General features: G+C 25.3%; 1 protein-coding gene across 1 annotated transcript; it reads right to left on the minus strand.

Moving 5' to 3' along the window:
- Positions 1 to 13,254: 13,254 nt before the first annotated feature.
- Positions 13,255 to 16,478, minus strand: LOC145839004 (microfibril-associated glycoprotein 4-like). The gene is made up of 9 exons (XM_082946618.1): positions 16,286 to 16,478; positions 15,838 to 15,921; positions 15,392 to 15,583; positions 14,919 to 15,052; positions 14,561 to 14,663; positions 14,027 to 14,123; positions 13,837 to 13,907; positions 13,608 to 13,679; positions 13,255 to 13,421 (listed from the first exon to the last, which is right to left on the minus strand). Exons 1-9 carry the CDS (start codon positions 16,476 to 16,478, stop codon positions 13,255 to 13,257), a joined length of 1,113 nt encoding a protein of 370 aa, XP_082802744.1.
- Positions 16,479 to 19,246: the final 2,768 nt, after the last annotated feature.

Consider the following 19,246-nt stretch of genomic DNA (forward strand, 5'->3'; position numbering starts at 1 on the left):
ATGTATTATAATTTCAGATTGAAATTGGTGTTCACCGAAAATTAACCCTAGCCTATTTTCAAACTAAACAGTAACAAAATATCTAGTTAAATTGTGATGTGTTTGGCTTCAGGATATGTATGACATAGCATTTGCATTACATAATCATGAACACGTTTTTTTAAATTTGATTGTGAAGTGCTTGTTTACAAAATGTACTTTTTGATTGCTGGTAAAGTCAAAGTATAATTTTAACCAGGGATTTTTGACCTGCAGCTCACTATCTATTCCTTAAATTTAGAAATAATACTTTAAAATTTTGTTTAAAGTTTTGCAACAATAAAACGGTTTAAAATATTTTTATCCCAAATTAGCCTAACATTTTTTTAAGTGTTTATTACAATGAGTACTAAATATAGTGGATATTCAGGTTTTTTAAATTTTGCCTTGCTATAATAGTCACCAGACTGATGTCTTGTTACAAGACTCTTGTAGATATGTTTGAGTTTATTGACTTGCTTTTTTTATAATTGTAGCTGTATTATATTTTTAACTTTCGAAAACCCCGAGTACACTTTTTTAAAAGTATTCTAAAATTATGTAACAGTAGAAAACTTTGCCTTTTTTTTTATTATCTATGTATTCTTTCATTGTAGCCATTATTAGAGCTACTCACTCTTGTTGTGCTTATTTCTATATTTTTCGAAATACTACAAATGCTTTAATACTTCGTAACTTTTTTTTAAAGTTTGAAGAAAAAACTAGTACTATTTAAACTTATAACTGTTCAAGCATTTTAGCAAATTTAACAAATCTCTTAGCTGAGTTACTTGGAATGAAACTTTAACGTAACATTACTATTCGTAATTTATTTTTTTATTGACTATGATTTTTCGCTTTTTTTTTATTAAACGATCTATTTTATGTGGTAAAATTTGAAAAACAAGTCAGTTTGTTTTTGGTAGATGGAAAGTGGGTAGCAATGCAGCTAAAGATAAAAGAAAAACTCTAAAAATAGCAAAATATTTCAAACAAAATTGTACAGAGTCGATAGTTTATTTTTCTATGATTTCTTTAAACTTTTACACTAGCACACACAGAACAATTATATATAAATAGATATATACTTTATAGTAATTTGTATATATATGTTAAACAACTTCATTTAGTTATTAAACCACATAAAAAACTAAACATTAAAATATTATAAAAAAATTACAATGTAAAGTATAATATTTTAGAACAACACCTAAGTTACTATAAACTCATATCTTTAAAACATGCTATTTATACTAAATAAACTGAAAATATTATTAACGTTTTTAAGTAAGATATTTCATAACTAAACAAAACTACTTGTTTGGTTATCATAACTTAAGTTACACAGTTAAGTTTTTTTAAACGCTTGCAGACAAAATTAGCAACATGCACATATTAGTTATCAAAAATAATTTACTACTTAAGCAATGGTACAAAAGTACTCGGGAAAAGTTAAGAAATGCATTAGCGATAAAGGAAATTTCTGATCAGTAAGATACTGCAAAAAAAATTATCTTCAAAAAAAAAAACGATATTCCTTAAAAAATATTATTGTTAGTGTCTCATAAAGTATTCAGCAATATTATAAACTTAACTTTTTTTTTACTTTTATTTAAGTATTTCTTTCATGACAAAATAGTAGTCATTTCCTAATCAATAAATACATTAACTTTATAACTTTCATGTATGGTATATTCGATTGTCGTGTGATTTGAAGGAATCATAGTTTGATAATTCATCGGTACATATGCACTCAACTGTGTAGTTTGAAGTATAAGTACAAGCCAACTAGTTGGCAGTGATCCAGCGAGTGTTGCAAGTTATATGCACTCAGCTATTTATGCAGGTTTTTAGCGAAAACAAATAAAGATTTTTAAAGTTTAGTTTTGATGATAAATTAAAGTTATAAATAAACAGTTTTGTAAATTTAAACCAGAATACATTCACTTTTAACTGTACTTTACTTTTTTAGATTTTCTACTAAGTTTAAGAGTAAAAAGGTTTAGTTGTTGCAAGTTCAAAGCAATTGAAATTGTTTGTTAATTATAATTTTGATTTCGAAGCTCATTTTAACAAAAACTTTAAAGTTATTTTTGCTATTGTTGCAAATTAACTTAAACTCTTTGAAGCCTCAACGTATTATAGGATTAACTTGATTTGAGATTAAGAAAAATGACCACTTATTTTCTAAGTAAACTAAACTAAACATAAACTAACTCACTATCAAAATTGAATATTCAAAATTTCGTAAAAAACTTTAGGAATTTGGACAGTTTCTAAATATATTTAAAACACTATAAATGACAACAGTCTTAATTGTCTAACAATTTTGTTATACAATTTACATTCAGGCAATTTCAATTTATAAAGTTTCAAATTGAGTAATAATTGTTTAGCTATTTACAATAGACTACAGTCAAATGTTAGTGAAGTACTTATTTAAAATAAAAATGAAAAATATGTTTAAAATAATTTTGATTTTTCATAGAGCTTATAGTATATAAATAATTTTGATTTATTTTTTCTTATTGAAACATGGTTGACTCCTAAATTCAACGGGTGATATCCCACCAACTTAAATATAACGCGAAACGATAGGACAAGTCGGAGTGGAGGTGTTGCTGTCCTTTACAGATTTTCCCTTAAAGTATTTAAAATTAAAAATTATTTAATCTCTATTAAAAACATAAGGTTTGAATACATATGTACAGACGTAATTTAAAAAACATAAAACTACGTATTTTTCTTTTTCTACCTTCCCCAACTGTCTGCAAAATTTACACTGATTTTTATATAAGTATTTAAGATGATATTTTTTATTCCGAGTAGTTATTTTTTCAATGTTCTGAGTACAAACATATACTGTACAATTCTTAGCACAGAATACAATGAATCCCTTTAGTACTTTCCTAATGTTTACACGGATAACTTTTTAACTCAGGTAATCAAGAGTCTAACTCATAAAAATGGAAATATACTTGATCTACTAATTTGCAATCATTTTAGTCATTCAATTAATTTTCCATTAATAAACACGTGTTATTCAGGGGCGTGTATATACTTTTTTCAAAGGGGGTTCACATTTTAAAAAAAAACTTTCCGCTTAAGTACGCATTTCTTAGGTATGCATTGCCAGTTAAGTATGCAATATTAGCAGAAAAACTCAGTGTTTAAAATGCTTTTTTTTTCTGCTTAGAAATAAATAAAAAACGTATAAGTAGTAATAAAAAAATATTATACTGTTTTAGATATTATACTGTATTAAATTTGAATAAATTAAAACTAAAAGAAGCAGAAAAAGTTATGAACTTACAAACTGTATATCAAAATTCAAACCTGTTGTTTAAAACAAAAATATTACAGACATAACTAGCTTACTCTATAAAAAAATAATCTTTATATCAGGAAACAATACTATAAAATAATAAAAACTAGAATATATTTTTATAAAGAGAATTTCAATTTTGATTTAAATGTTAGTATAGATGGAGTTATTACAAATTTTTCTTTTAAACTTTAATCTTTTTACATTCATATATCTATTTATAATAAATATTTATTTTCAATTTATTTAATCTATAAAAATTTAATAATATTACAATTAATAATACTAAAGTATATTCCCACGTATTTTACTATTTTTAATATTTTCAAATTTAGTTTTACGTTATGACTGTTCACTAGTAATTAAACATGTCACTTAAGTACTATCACTAGACAACTTTAGCTATTTAGTTTTTCATAACTTGTGTAATTCTATTTTTCTTACTCATGCTGTTTAACTATTTGTGATAAAATGCTATAATTTATTATTTTATATTTCTTATACCTAGATCAGGGGTCGGTAGCCCTTTATGAGTCGCATGTTATTTAATCTAGTGAAACTTGAAGTACAAAATGATTTTTCTTTAGGCCACAATTATTTCGTATTATTTCTAACAATCAACATTAAAAACTAATTTAAACCAAAAATGTGTTGAAATAATCACTAGTAAGGAGTAATCATTATATTAAGAGCCTAATTTTAAGCTTTTACCATTAAAATTTATCATTACCGTTTTTTAAAAAGTATAATTTTAGCTATGCCAAAGGCATGCATTATTTTATAACTAGAATGTTTTTTCTAACTAAAAACAGCTGTAAAAATAAAAAATCTCTAAGCTATCTTGAAAATTTTTATAATTTGCAAAACAAAAATGTTTATTTAAGAAGCTAACTTCTTTCCAATGCGTATTTATCGGAGTTTGTGTTTCAAATAAAAGTTAGTTACATTTCTTTTTCTTGTGTTTTGCGTTTACTATCATTGTATGAAGTTCAAAAGAATGTTTTTAACCAAATTAATAATACACAGATATGATACAATTATACTTGATTATTATTGTATTTAACATGTTTTTCTAACTCGTAATTTTATAACAAACAAGCTTCATCAATTTATTCGTAAGAAGTTGTTGAAAATTAGACATTATTGTTAAAAAAAACAAAATACACAAAATAGTTTTCAAATACTTCAGTGCAAATACTTTTTATCAAATTTAAAAGATTATATTTTAGTAGATTTTTTAAATAGTGAATACACTATAAAAAAAACTTATAAGCTGTTATTATTGACTAATTTTAAAGTTTAATATTTTTATAGTTAATTAAGTTTGTAGCTTTTACGTTAGTACTCAAGCTTATTAAAACTATATGTATGAAATAATTAATATTTTATTTTTAACTTATTAAACATTTTCATAACAAACTTGTTCAATAGACTTCTTTAATGCTTAGTGTTTCTTCTTTTTGGATTAAACTCAATTCAGATGCCAAATTCTTCTTAGCTTTCTTACTTGGTGGTTCTAAATCACAAACACCCCTTTCGTGGTTTTTCACTTGCCCAATTTTTAACTTTAAACGCAAAATTTTCCTGCTTTAAAGCATCATTTTCTTCTGAAAACTTTTATAAATCCTCTAGTAACTTCAAACTTTTTTTTTCGACAGTTAAGTTTTTTCACTCAGCATTTTCTATATGGTTATAGAGTCTATTTTCAAGATACTTTTAGTCTCATTAGACTAATTTCTATACACAAGGTCTGCTTCCTCTTTCTTAAAAGGGTAAATATTTTTCAGTAAGTTACTTGTTATAACTGCCGACTTGCACTCAAGACAAGTTGAATTGGAAACTAACCATTGTTCAAGACATCTTTTGTGTCTTATGCTGTCTTTTGTGTCTACAGCTAAGTATAGAAATCTCTTCGTCAAAGAATTTTGTATACTTATAGCAAACTAAACAACGTAGTGCCTTTTTTTTTAAATATATAAAAAAATATTTGTTGTTTTCCTTTATTTTTTATGGTGTTTAATAATACTAAAACTATTAAAAATTACATATGTTGATTTTTTGTTTATATGTCATAAAAAAAGTTATTGAAAAAAGAATAAACAAGTATTACTTTGTAACAGGAGAACAACAAAAATCTGCAGTTTGCTAAAAATGAACTTAAATGATGTCTTGATTTTATTTTGTGGTAAAAACTTACAATTAGGCTCACAAATTACACTTTTACTAGTGCTTTTTATTACTTATTTGATCACATTTTTGGCTTAAAACTGTGTTTTTATGTAACTTATTACTTTCATTGTAAAAAAACTGCAGCCCAAGAAACATTTCTTCTTTAGAGTGCGGCCATCGACTTACAAAAGGCTGCCAACCATGAATACGAACTAAATCAGGGTTTAATTCACTTTTTTTTTAACTTATATACATATCTCTACTATATAGTTATGTACAGTTTATTGAACAACAAAAAATAATTGTCAGTAAGTTTGGTTTAAGGATCTGTTGTACAAAATACCTTTTTTTTACCAAGTTATACAGATAGAGTTTTATTTCTTGTCCTAGACATACAAAAATTATACTACAAAAATATACGCTAAAACGTTTCAACATTTCCTTTGTTTACAATAAAGCTTTTTTAAATAAGAAAAACTTAAAGTGAGTACTGTTTTAAATGAAAGGTCTGTTGGCGATTGTATCAAGTAATACAAAAAAAAAATAGTACTAAACTGAGTTTTATGTTCTAACTACAATTTATAATTTTAAATTATAATTTTTACTAATATACTTAAAGGCTTAGTTGACTAATGTGTAGCAATAACAATATTTTTGTAAAAATTATTTTGCTACATTTACTCTTTAATGTCATCTTTTAAATATGAAGTACATTTCAATTTTTCTTAGATTTTAATATGTATATAGGTAGAAATTACAAAAAAACTAGTAAATAGTAAATATATCAGCTAAACAACAGTTGTATAGTTTTTTTAAATACTCATATATAAGTAAATTTGAAATAATTATGTATGCAGTTTCTAGTATTTTACTAATTAGTTTAAACTAATTTGATTGAACTATTTTAGAAAAACTAACAAAATTACGATAGACCTTCATGCAAATTAAAGCTAGTAAGTATTAATTTAATACAAAAAGTTACGATTTTAAAAAGTCAGATATAAGATAGTTTAAAATATAGCACCCTATAATTAATAAAAACTTACATATGTACTACATATATTTTAACTGATCATAAACTACAATAAATTTACCGTCAATCTGACACTTTATTTTTCTTACGTTAGTAGATTTGGTTGTACAAAAATCACAACATTTACTATTTATAAAACATTTTTAAATGTTATAAGTGTTAATTGAATGAAGTTTGTATATTGTAGGTTTGCTTTACCCAAAACAATTACGTTAAAAAATATTACATATAAAATTTAAAAACAAGCATTCTTAAGTAAATTGTATTAAATTTCATTGATACTATTAGTTTATCTTCGTATAATTGATAAGTTTAGAGCAAATAAGTTAATGTATGAATATTATAAAACATTTAAAAAATACTGCTTTTAATTAAACTAATAAAATACAACTTAAAAATAACTAAATACAAAACTTTTTTATATCACAACTAATAAACTTATTATAACTAAACTAAAAAGTACTTTTTAAGACGAACTTAACGTTTACAATGTTAATAAATCGATTAAAAAGTTTTTTATATTACTAAGTTTTTAAATATACTTAAATACGTTACAATGGCTTTATTACTGAGTACTAATGACTAAACGATAAGTAACATGTTAACTAATTTAAGTTTATTTAACTTGTATAACATAACAAAAATAAAAACTATTTAGTTTTTAATCAAGACAGTGTTGTTTAACAACGGATATAGAAATGTTAGAAACAAAACCTACAGTAACTTTATATGTTCATTAAAACTCTAAAAAAAATTTTTAGGTTAAGTTATTTTCGACTAAGATTTTTAACAACAAACGTGATTACTAACGAATAAATAGACTATTTAGTGAAAGGACCTTGTTTATATAGTTTACGCAAATTAAACAGACTTTGATTTAATTTTAAAGAAGTTTAAATAACTTGAAGTTTTGTACAAGTCCGTAAAATTTTTAGATATCCTACTTTAAGGTCGTTGCTTTTTAACTTAAGTAATTATTAACTTTTTTTTTCATCTGTTTTTTTGGGCTTCATATACTAATACTTGTTTCACAGAAACTAATTGAATATATATTGACGGTAATGTTTTGAACTATCATATAGCTATACATTTTCTTAATGAACTGTTTTGAAAGTATGTCACGATAACATTAAACTTTTCACAAAAAGTTTTGTAACAACTATAATCAATTTATTGGAATTACCTCTAATATTAAACAAAAGTTTGGAGTTATTTTTAATGTGTGTGTTTATGTTCATATAATAAGTGTATATTAGACAAATAAACAAATAAATATTTGTTAAGATTTGGTTTTAAAGTTTTATTAGATTGTCATTTAAAAACAGTTAATAATTAATAAATACTTAAGGTATTTTTCTTAAAAAAACTTCAATGTAGTGATAAAACGTGTGTGCTAATAAAAAATAAAAATATATCTTTTAGCATAAAAAATATTTTTAATTTTGTAATTTAGATTATTGGATGGAAAAAGCAAATATGTTTTAATAATTAAAAAACTTTTTTAATTTAAGTCCAAGTGATTAAAATTAAAACCAGTTTTTTATTGTTTGAATTGTAACTTAAAAGTATAATTAAAGAGCGGAAGAAAGGGTAAACGTGTAGACTATACAAAGTTTTTTGCTGATTATACGGTGCACGAACCAATTGATAAACAAAAAAAAAAAACAAGTACAGAGTAAACAGCAAATCGCTAGTGAAAAGTTAAATAAAGGTTCTGACTTTATTGTGGATTACTTCAAAAAGCATTGCTCATTAAAAGTAAGGAAGGCCTAGTTTTTATATTTCTAGTTTATTAAAAACTATATTTTTAGCAAAACAAACTGTTTAATCAAATGCAGTTGTTATTAGTAACAGTTGTATATAAAACAATAAGTTTTAAACAAAAAGAAATATATGCAGAGAATGATATAAATAAGAACAATATAATTTTGAATTAAAATTCTTATATTCTTCACAAAGTTTATAATGCAATAAATAATAACTTCTTCTGTGAAACAGTTAGGACGTAATTTTTTTTTTTTAATTTGATCAATGATACATTTATCCATCTCATAAAAATTTTTAAGCTTGAAAATAAATCTTAAATAATCATTTTTAGGCTTAAAAGTTCCATCTACAAACTTTTCAGTTGAAAATTTGAAGAAACATATCGGAAAGAATCGTGAATTTAATGTTTAGATTCTTAAACTCAAAACTATTGCAGAATTAGCATTGTGGAACTCGCAAAAAACAGCTAAAATAGGCAACAAAAAGTTCAATAAATTGGTTTTAGAAATTTCCAACACAAATTTAAACGAGCTCGTAAAACAACCAAAAGTTGTGAATCAAATCAACTGGAATGAATGCGCTTGACAAAAGAATCTATAAACTTCAGCAGGTGGAATTGAAAAGTTAAAACAACTTTACAGTGTTTCTAAAAATATAAAAACATTGCTTGATGTCACTTCAAAGATGTTATACGGATTTCCATATTGGTTTTTGAGGACCGTCGGTTTGTTTTCTTATGTTGAGAGAAAGCAAAACCTTTTGGCTGATAGAGTCATTTGAAGCTGTGTTAGAATTGTATGAAAAGTTAATAGATTCTGGGAAGTTGTCGTTTTTTTTGCAGATTTCACGTCTTAATGCCAGCTTCTTGAAATTGTGGCGGGATAAATTTTTCTGGTGCTGTCGGGCTGGATCCACGCTGCTTACTCCTCGGAAGACTCCTTGGTGTTCTGTGGCAGTTTTTAAAGTCCTTTTGACAGTTGGGATGCATCTGAGAACTTTCGATTTAGAATATAGTCTAGGTACTCCAGACATGTTTAGGTTTTTTTTATTTTATACAACTCTACTGGTATGTGCTAAATTAGTATGTTTATCTATTGATTAAAAAACCATCTTCGACAGAGGAGGTACAAAAGTCAAGCGACATGGGCATGCTAATAATAAAACGTGATCCACAAGGGTTCAAAAAAACGATAGGAAAGTTAGAATTATCTCCATTTTTAAAGAAGGTTCCAGACAAATTAGCGATTGCCTAAAAGGTGCTGGATGAAGCTTTGAGACAATTTCAAAACAATCGATGCAAAACTTGTGAAATCAACTATATGTAAAATTTACAGTAATATATATAATAAGTTTTTTTTTAAAGTACTAACACGAAATAGAAGTAAGATAGCTTATGATTTAAAAGTCTTAATCAAAAACTATTTTTTATACTTTCATTTACAGTTTAAATTGTTTCTATACATGTGAGTTTTGGGTGTACTAGTTAAAGTTGATCTATTATGTTTGTATAAAAAATCATCTTTAGGTGATTCTTTAACTCTTCTAGCTTATTTTAACTTTAGAAAAATAAGTGCTAATAAATATTAATAACCGGTAAATTTGAACCATTTACAACATGTTTAAAATAATTAATTCCAAATTGCTCTACTATAAGATAATTTACTAAAGAATAAAGCTAAATTTATAAAGTACATTAAATTATAATACTACTATGTCTGCGTTAATCTTTTGTATGCTTTAAAAAATATAATTTAAATAAAACCATAAAAAGTTTTGAAACAGCTTATATGGTAAGAACATTTTGTAAGCAATAGAAGAGCTTCTTCTATCAAAGATAAATGTTTTTGTACTATAATCATATCTTTATATAAATAAACAAATGTTAAACAATTATAACTTTGTTGTAAAAAAATGATCGAAAATGTATATTTACCTGTTTAACTTATTAAGTTATGTTATTACATTTTTTTATAGACTACTGTATTTACACTTATAAATGTAAATAAGTAGTTTTTAAAAAGATTTTAAGTTTTAGTTTCACTTTTAAATGAAGTTTTTTTAAGTAATTTTTTTAGTAAACTTTACACTAGTTATAGATTGATCATAGTCTAAATAAATTACCCTTTAGAACTTAAATTAACAAATATCACACAGTTTTTGCAAAATAACAACGAAAATTTATAAACATTGTATACAAATACTTAGAAGTTAAACTGGCTAATAATTGACAGAAACTAAATTTTAGTTTGCCTAGCGGTTTCAAATTTTCTTTCATACATTTAGATAAAACATGCATCTAATTCTAAACGATAGTTTTAAGTTATTTGTTCAAAGTTATTTAAAAGTCTAAAGTAAAAACTTTATGCTTAAAAACATATTGGGTTTCAATTCAATATTATTAAAGTTTGTCAATAAGGGTCTAGAAAGATATATTCTATCATTTGCTATTAATTACAAATTACGCTAAACTATATGTATCTAAAAGTTTTAACTTTTGTTTGATTGCATGAAAAATGTTCTAAATTGAAAAAAAGTATGTATTTACAGTGTACGATGTATTCTCACCAGTGAAAAGTATGCTGACTTAAAAAATGATGGAAAATCTGCAGCAATTTGTTTTTTTTTTATGAAAGTGAGTGCAGTCACCAATCTAGTAACCATTTTCAATAGCGGTTAGCCTTTAATTTTTGATAAACAAAAAAAATTTAAGTTGTTGACACGCAAAACAGTTTTGTATAAAAGAACAAGAAAATAATAGTTCAAGAAACTTAATTTATGTTAATTTTTTTCAGATACTTTGAAGTAGTATTAAATTTTAATAGGTTAACAATATTCTTCTGTACTACACTACGTTCAGCAAAAGTATAGTTTATCCAGCTTTAAACTGTACATATACTTTTTAAATGTTTTAAAATAGTCATCTCACTGATCGACAAACTTGGGATCCGGACAGAACTTGATACTTTTTTTAAATTATCATCAGGCCGGAACCGCACCCAAATTTTTTTAATTACGATCCAGTTTTAATTAGTTATCCTATAAAATTAAGTATTATTATTTATTGTGTATTTTAAAGTTATTTATTTTTAAATGTTTAATGCTTAAAACAGTGTGTGTTGTTATAAACTTGAGGTGTATAGTTTAACTTTGTTATCTTTTACCGTTATTTGTAGACTTTTCTCTGGATCTAACTTATGTATGGGTGCACTTCGTCCTCAAAGTTTAATTTGTGCACAAACTTTCAAATTCGGATAATTAGAATAATTTTTAAATGTTTAAAAGACCATGTATCAGAAAATTTTCTTCTTTAACAAAAATTTTTTTTTAACTTATCAATTAATTAATTAAGGGATTTTTTCTTGCCAAATGTTTAATACTTTTGATTTATGGCTAGAATAATTACAAAATGTTGTAATTTTTTATTTTCTTAAAGATTTTAGTTTAATATTTTTTACTTTTTTGTTTTAAAATCATAAACTTATCAATAAGACCTAAAAGAATTTTTTCAAACGCCTACTACTTTTTGAGTTTGCCCTTAATACATACCTATTTTCTAATAACTTTAATTTTCGGAAATTGACTTTTCATGTAAACCTTACTTATAAAGTAAAGTGTCCCGCAAAATTACTTTTAGATTAAATTTCGCTTTTTTCTGTATAAAACGTTGCTATATTGAGTTCATCGACTACAGAAGCTGCCTAACCTTATTATAGAACAGGTGGAAAAAGTATTCTAAAACTGAATTTTAGAAATAAAAAAAAATTGTTTAAATTTAGAATTCTAAATATTAAAAAAAAAGTTTGCAATGTAAAGAAGCAGCAAAATTACTATAAATTAATCAATCAACATGCTTTTATTGATACAGCTATGGTTCGATATGCCAATAAAAGGCAATTAGAGAGTTTACTTTGTGTTTTTCTTCAAACACATTTGAATTAAAACAACGTGTGAGCACAAAACAGTTTAAGTCTACAATAACTAATAAGTTCAATCAAATATTTCAAAAGAATTGATACTGTTATGTTATTTACGCCATAGCTTATTTATGTTTTTCAAAGGAACGTTTTGTTATAAAATTAGTTATGTTTTTTTCTTTAATATAAAAAATTTCTAATATTAATATTAAGTTTCAAATATTTTAACTCTAAAATATTTCTGGATAACATATGCAAGTGATCTACTGAATCCACAAGTTTAGATTCAGCCTTATCCGGATATATATAACTTATTGAACCACAAAAAAAGCGGTCAAAAAGTTTGTTCTAAGGACCTGGTGTACGAAAAAACCTTTTAGTTATCGAGTCATACACCACATGCTTAAACAACTTCTTACATTACTACATTCTTATTTAAAAACTATATTAGTACTATATAAGGCAATATCCGGCTGGACCCGGATCCAGACAGTGAATCCTGTAGATCACTAATTGAAATTTAAAAGCTTACATGCTACAACAAAAACTTTCGAGAAGTAACAAAAGTTAATTAAAATATAAATATTTGTTATACAAACATATATTTTCAAACTAAGCTATAGGTATAAAAACATGTTGTTGTAAGTACAGTTGCAGATACTGACACAAGACTTTTTGTTTTTGTTTGAACCTTTTTAACTAAAATATAATTGTTTAAAAATTACTTTATACATTCAAAACAAATTAAAACAGTTTTTTTATTTTTTGCTACAATAAATTCATAAAGTCCACAATGACAAAACTACATACAATTTAGCGTTGTTTTTAACAGCTTTAATATGATATAAAAATATAAAACTAAAAATAAGTATTAAAAATAAGAGTTTTTTTTTAGTTTTAGTCTAAACATTGTTTAAAACTAAGAATAAAATATTAAACATTGTTTTTTTAAAGTAAAAAGAAACAGTAAAACACCAACAGAAAAGGGAATATGGTAAACAAGCTGAACAAATCACTGGTGCACACGTTTAGCTCTTCCTCTTTATTTTCATCCTCGTGGCGACGATGCACTCATAATTCCAATACAATTTGTATCCAACATCTCGGCGGCACGTGCTGTACCTGCCGTTCAGGTTCGAATTCGTGCATTCCGAGTGGTACCACCAGCCACCGCCTCCAGTGCGCGCGCAATTACCTGCAAAAAACACTTCTCTCGTTTTTCAATTCTCTCAATTTTTTTTCTCTCCCGTTTTTTAAGCCTTCGTTTTTAATTTGTTCGTTTTTTCAAAATGCCGTCAACGAGTTTGACGTTTCACTTTGAGAAAACAGTTCAATTGAAAACAGTGTTTCACCTTCGTTAAATTTAAAAACAAACACGTACCGTGCGGCATGTCGTCGTTGTCTTGATCGAGCGTTGTGAACTTCATTCCGTTGTGGGCTGCCAACCCGTCGTCTGTTTGATAATTTTTATTTGCAATGACATTAACTTAGGTCATTTAAAATTTAGAAATATTTTTTTAGATACACACTGACGTAAGTGTATTTTGTGAAAACAAAAAACTTAACAACACATTTAAATGTTGAGTTAGTAAAAATTAAAAAAGAATAACAGCGAGGATTTCCCTGGTACCCGCTCACATGCAAACTGTACTTTTCCTCTTCGCTGTTGATGTAGAAATCACTGAAATTAAGTTTAAGTTATAAGTTAAAACTGTTTTCTAAAAAATGTTCAAGTTTCAAGTATACTAGCAATTTTAAAGTTTCTTAATGTTAAAAATTTTGTTTTAAAAAGTCACTAACTCGTAGTGCACAGTAGTTCTCTCTCCATTAACAAATCGCAATTCAACTCTCAGTACGTAGTTTCCATTCTTAACCAGTTTGTGTACATTTTCGAGCCCTGAATTAAACTTTTTAGTTTCAAATATGTTGCAACATGCTTTTTTAAGCTTTGTTTGTAAAAAAAGAAGGTCAGAAAGTAACTGTACAAAATAAGGCCTTACCTTTTCTTTAGGTACAATAAATGGTAATAAACATATAAACTTCATTAGTTATTAGCATCTATGACTTATATTTGTGATATCCTAGTTATATACACCTTATACTTTTCTAAGCTTTAATTGTCCATAAACTTTGCTAGTTCATATAATTTCAGCTAATTATAGTTTAAAGAACTTGTTTTCAAAGAAAGTTAGTTTAGTCTAAACACACTGTTATTAAAAAACGTTTTTCTATTCAAGTAATAACAGTATACATTTAACTATTATGAGCTGGTATAGTAAACATTATTACTTAGAAATTAACTTAATTTAAATATTTTTATTTTCGAAAACTAACCGAGCCAATAATTACTTCTTGGGCGCATAACCCCAAAACCGTTCTTATATGCCCACCATTTTCTATTAAAGCTGAGTCTTCCATTCAGTCTTTGTTGTATTACCTTTGAAATAATCTTTTTTAGCAGCGTTAACGCTTATAAACTAAAAAAAATACGTAAGTTCATAGAAGTTTACATTTTTAGACGAAACGGTATTTTAAACTTAAATTTGTTTCTTTGTTTCGTCAAAATAAAAAGTACGAGCTTTAACAACAATAGTTCAATACAAAAAACAAGAAAGTTTGTTTTAGTTTAAAAAATTTCGGAAAACTTATAAAAACTTTAGTAAAAAAAATGAAGACTAGACAAAAAACTCACAATCCAGCCTGAGTTATCAGGTTCAAGATGACAAAAAACTTCAATCATTTCAATGAATTTCTCAAAAGGATATACGTCATACATACCGTCTCGTGCACTTGGATTTAGCTTTCTTATATCGCCACAGTCACGTGCTGAAAGTTGTTATTTTTTATTAACACCACTACGCATATTTTAAACTTACAATTAATACTAAAAGTAGTACAAAATATTTTGTTTTTATACCAGCTGAAATTAAAATGGACTCAAACTGTTTTCCCAGATTAATAAGCATGAAAAATATTTCGATTTAAGGATTTTATTTGATCGATTTTTCTCATTTTTTTAGTTACATAAAAGAAGCTTACTTATTTCTAAACTTTAAATTAGTTCTGATTTCATTTTTTCATTTGATAAAATACTAAATTTCTTCTTTCTAAACAGTTTTATATGCGGAAAAATACGGAATTTTAAAAGCTATGTAAAAATCTAACGTCTTATACAGGCGTTTTCCGCATTCGGAGGTTTTAACATTTTTCCGTCATAACAAAAAGGTTTTCTTTCTTCCAGCAAAAAGAATCCATGGCGGCATTTTACAAATTCATGGCCGTAAGGACTTAAACTGCCAACAGGCAGAATCAATTTTCCATTCGATACATTGATATCTTCTACAACACATGGTTTACCTAATAACCGAGTTTTTTTTATTGTTTGTTAATGAGAAATTGCTTTGTTTAAATTAAGTTATGGAAATTGAACAAGCTTTCAAAGTTTGTAATAGTCAAGACCTGTACATACTTATTAGTTTAAACGCATATTTTTGAGCAGATTTGTAAAAATACTTGAGATAAAACTTAGTGAACATAACAAAAAGTAAAAATTAAACCTCCTGTAAATGTATACGTAAGCTGTTTTAATTTTTCATGATCAGCTTTCAAACTTTCGTGGTTTTTCTCAAGTTCATTAAACTTTCCCTCCAAGTTTTGGGTGTAGTTGCTAAAAACACTTCCTATATCCAAATCAACTGTAAAACGTAGCTTGTTTATTTACTAAAGTTAAAAAAGAATAAAAATTTATCAGTAAATCGAGAACTGTAAGAAAATGTGCTGTCTAGTTTTAATTTGATTAATCCCTTTTTCTTTGATCTAGTACTTTTATTTACACTAAAGCAAATAACCTGTAAAATATCTACATATTAAATTTTGTGATACGTATTTTGATCTCTTACAGTTTGTGAGAACTTTTTAAAATTACAAACAGTAATTGTTTATTTTTGAGAATATAAAACGTTAAAACGTTAAAGTTTAGTAATACCTGCTTTAAAGATTATTTTAGGTTATTTACAAATAAATAAAAAAAGTTGGTTTAAGGAATGAGTAAAATTAAACCTTGCAGCCCATTATGAGCAAAGTCCACGGTGTTACCCCTATCTTGCAATTGAGCCAAGTTACCATGGGAACCGTTAGTAAAACTTTCGTCGTCACAGTTAACAGTGTACCGCAGTTGACATTGATTAGAAAAATGTAGGTTGCACTTTGAATACGGTAGTAGAACAGAGATAAGTAATATAATTAAGTACATTGTTTAAATGTCCTAAATTTTTATGCTATGTCTGTTTTATAGTACATAAATTTATATAAAACACATTCAAAAAACTATGGACAAAAAATTCTTTATTTACTAAAGCTTTAAGAAAACTAACCTTTTTCCGTTTTTACATGCAATTTATCTTAAAAGTACAGTAGATAAGAGAAAATTTTAGAGACAGAAAGAAAATTTTTATTTAATTAGTAAAAGTTATTTTAACTGATCAAAAGTAGTAAAATACGAAATAACCCGAAGTTAAAAACCTGTGAACATCGAAGTGAAAATGTTTAAGAAATTAAATATTCTAAAAATTATTAACAAGTTTGATACTTTATACTAATAAGCTGTAACTTTATTTAAAAGACTTAGTCTTTAGTTCACAACAAGCTGTTAACTAGTATTAATAACGAGTAATTTTATACTTAAGAAAACTATTTTAATCAGTTTTACTGTACTAAATATATTAAACATTTTACTAGATAATGACAACAATTTTAACATAAAGTGTTGTTTTTTATGCTAAATTACAAATAAAAAATTTATTATATTTTTCTTTTTTACGATTTCAAATAAAAGTTTTAATATTCTAATAGTTTTCATTAACATATTGTTATAAAGTTTTAAACGAAAACGTTTCTTTTGTTTATAAAAGATATGAAAAAAAAAAACTGTTCTTAGTTTTAAAACACCACATAATCAAAAGAGAATTACAAATAGACTTTTATAACTACAACAAATATGTAAAAATCATTTTTGTTTTTTTGTGTTTTCTATCCTTTTTTTTTTTGCTTAGTTATTTATACGTACCCTAAATAGTTATAAGTTTTAAGTAATAATTACAAACACTAAAAAGCTACTTTATTAACTGTTTAGTTTTACTTAAAATAATTTAGGCTAATTTTAGAACTAAATTAATCATGCTAGGATTAAAAAACGCATTCAACGAATAGTTGAAATTTAATTTTTGGATCAAGTAAGTAAACAATCTTTTTAATCCAAAAGTAAGGTTTGAAAAGAGTAAATTAAAGTTTTTTAAAGTTTACAATCTAGATTACGATTATTTCTGTTATTATTCCTTATTATTTCTAGATTAATTTTATTTTTTAGTGTAAATAATCTATTTAAATCTTTTTTTGCCATGTAAAATGTTAAAAGAAAAACATGGTCTATGAAAATATTGTTATGTTAAAGAAATAAAAAACTAATTATATACTTTTATAACTTAGCTTACTTACAACTCAGCCATTTTAAAATGTTACTTGGCTGACTTTTGTTACTGAAAATTATAATTAAAAAAAAAAAAAAAATATGAACTGATAACTTTAAAGAAATTTACTTTTAATGCTAAATTTATTCTAAAAAGTATTAATAAAAAAGTTTTCAGGTAAAACTGTTCATTTTAACTCATTAGTAAAGTTATTGCAATATAAATTTACGTCTAAATCAAAAAAAAATTGTTGTTTCTAAATGTTTTAAATTTCGAAGTAATTTTAGGATTTTAGGTTTAAATATTTATATATAATTTATTTTTCACTTCTTAAGGTTTTGTTCGTTACATGCTTATATAAGAAATACTAAATTAATATAGTTTTAGAAAAAAATACTTCAATCTCTCATAGAGTTTAACAAACTGCGGTTAGCGAAACGAAGTTTTGAAACTTACTTCAGGTATTCTGATGTTTGAAATATACAGTAAAATAAAATGTGCTTAGGCAGAATTAAAGTATTGTTTAAATCTTAGACTGGATATTTCGGGATCTATTATGAAGAGTTAAAACCTTAAACTATGATTAGGGCCTGCGGATATTTAAATAACTTACTAATGTAGCTTGCTACAACTAAAAAGTTTATTACCTCGAGTGTGGAAAATTTAAATAAACAAAAAATCAAAATTTTATAAACTTCAGTGCTCAAATGGCCTAAAAACTGTTATCATTCGCTAATTCTGGTAAATACAGTCATTGTAATGGAGTTTTAAAAGTAACTAAGAAACTTATGTGTAAAGTTTATTCGATTTTAACTTTTATAAACATAGAGATAGACTTAATCAGAAATTTGATGTTTTATATTTAAACAAAAGTATTGGTTTTTTAAGGTTATGATGCATACTTTTTAAATGGAACGTAGTAAGATATGTACAATGTAGATTTATTACAATAAAAGTAGTACCTAAACTCCTAGCACTTGAGCAAAAATCCCTCAAATAGCGTTGCTAAAAATTTAGGTAAAACTTGTATGGGTCATATATTTTAAAAGCAATAATAAACTAAAAAAAGAAAATCACATCATCATAGACAAAACTATATAAATCTTTCAAAAAAAAAAAATTACTAATTTTTTTTTTGCATAAAAAGTTGTATATCTGAAAAACGAAAATCGTGCAAAATTGGAATTTTTCTAAAAAGTTTATTCAGACTTATCGTATTAAAAATAAAATTTAAAAAAAAATTGAAAAAAAAATATTGTTTTTGGAGAAAAGGCTATAGATAAAAAAATGGAAAAAAACACAAGAATTTTAAATGGGCTTCACTCAAAAATTAAAACCCCAATTCAATGGATTTTTTTAAAATTAAAGACAAAGGACCGTTCTCTAAAATTAAATAAAAATTTAAGTTGGACATTTTTATAAAATTTAAAAAAACGCTCTCAAGCTAAGTTCACGCTCGAAGTACAACAATAGCTGATAAAATACTGTTTGGTTAGTTATAGTTTAGAAACTGTTGGATGGAACAAATTTAAAGCAAACTATTTATGTTTTCTTA

Source organism: Thalia democratica, chromosome 6 (genome assembly GCF_965202585.1).
Source record: "Thalia democratica chromosome 6, ktThaDemo2.hap1.1, whole genome shotgun sequence".
NCBI lineage: Eukaryota > Metazoa > Chordata > Thaliacea > Salpida > Salpidae > Thalia > Thalia democratica.

What these genes read in the sequence shown, in the direction of transcription:
- LOC145839004 (XM_082946618.1), bottom strand. Translation starts at nt 16,478, where the DNA reads ATGTACTTAATTATATTACTTATCTCTGTTCTACTACCGTATTCAAAG. An exon ending in ACTTGAGAAAAACCACGAAA is followed by an intron (nt 15,584 to 15,837) that starts GTTTGAAAGCTG and finishes CTCGGTTATTAG; the next exon opens with GTAAACCATGTGTTGTAGAA. An exon ending in CTGATAACTCAGGCTGGATT is followed by an intron (nt 14,664 to 14,918) that starts GTGAGTTTTTTG and finishes ATTATTTCAAAG; the next exon opens with GTAATACAACAAAGACTGAA.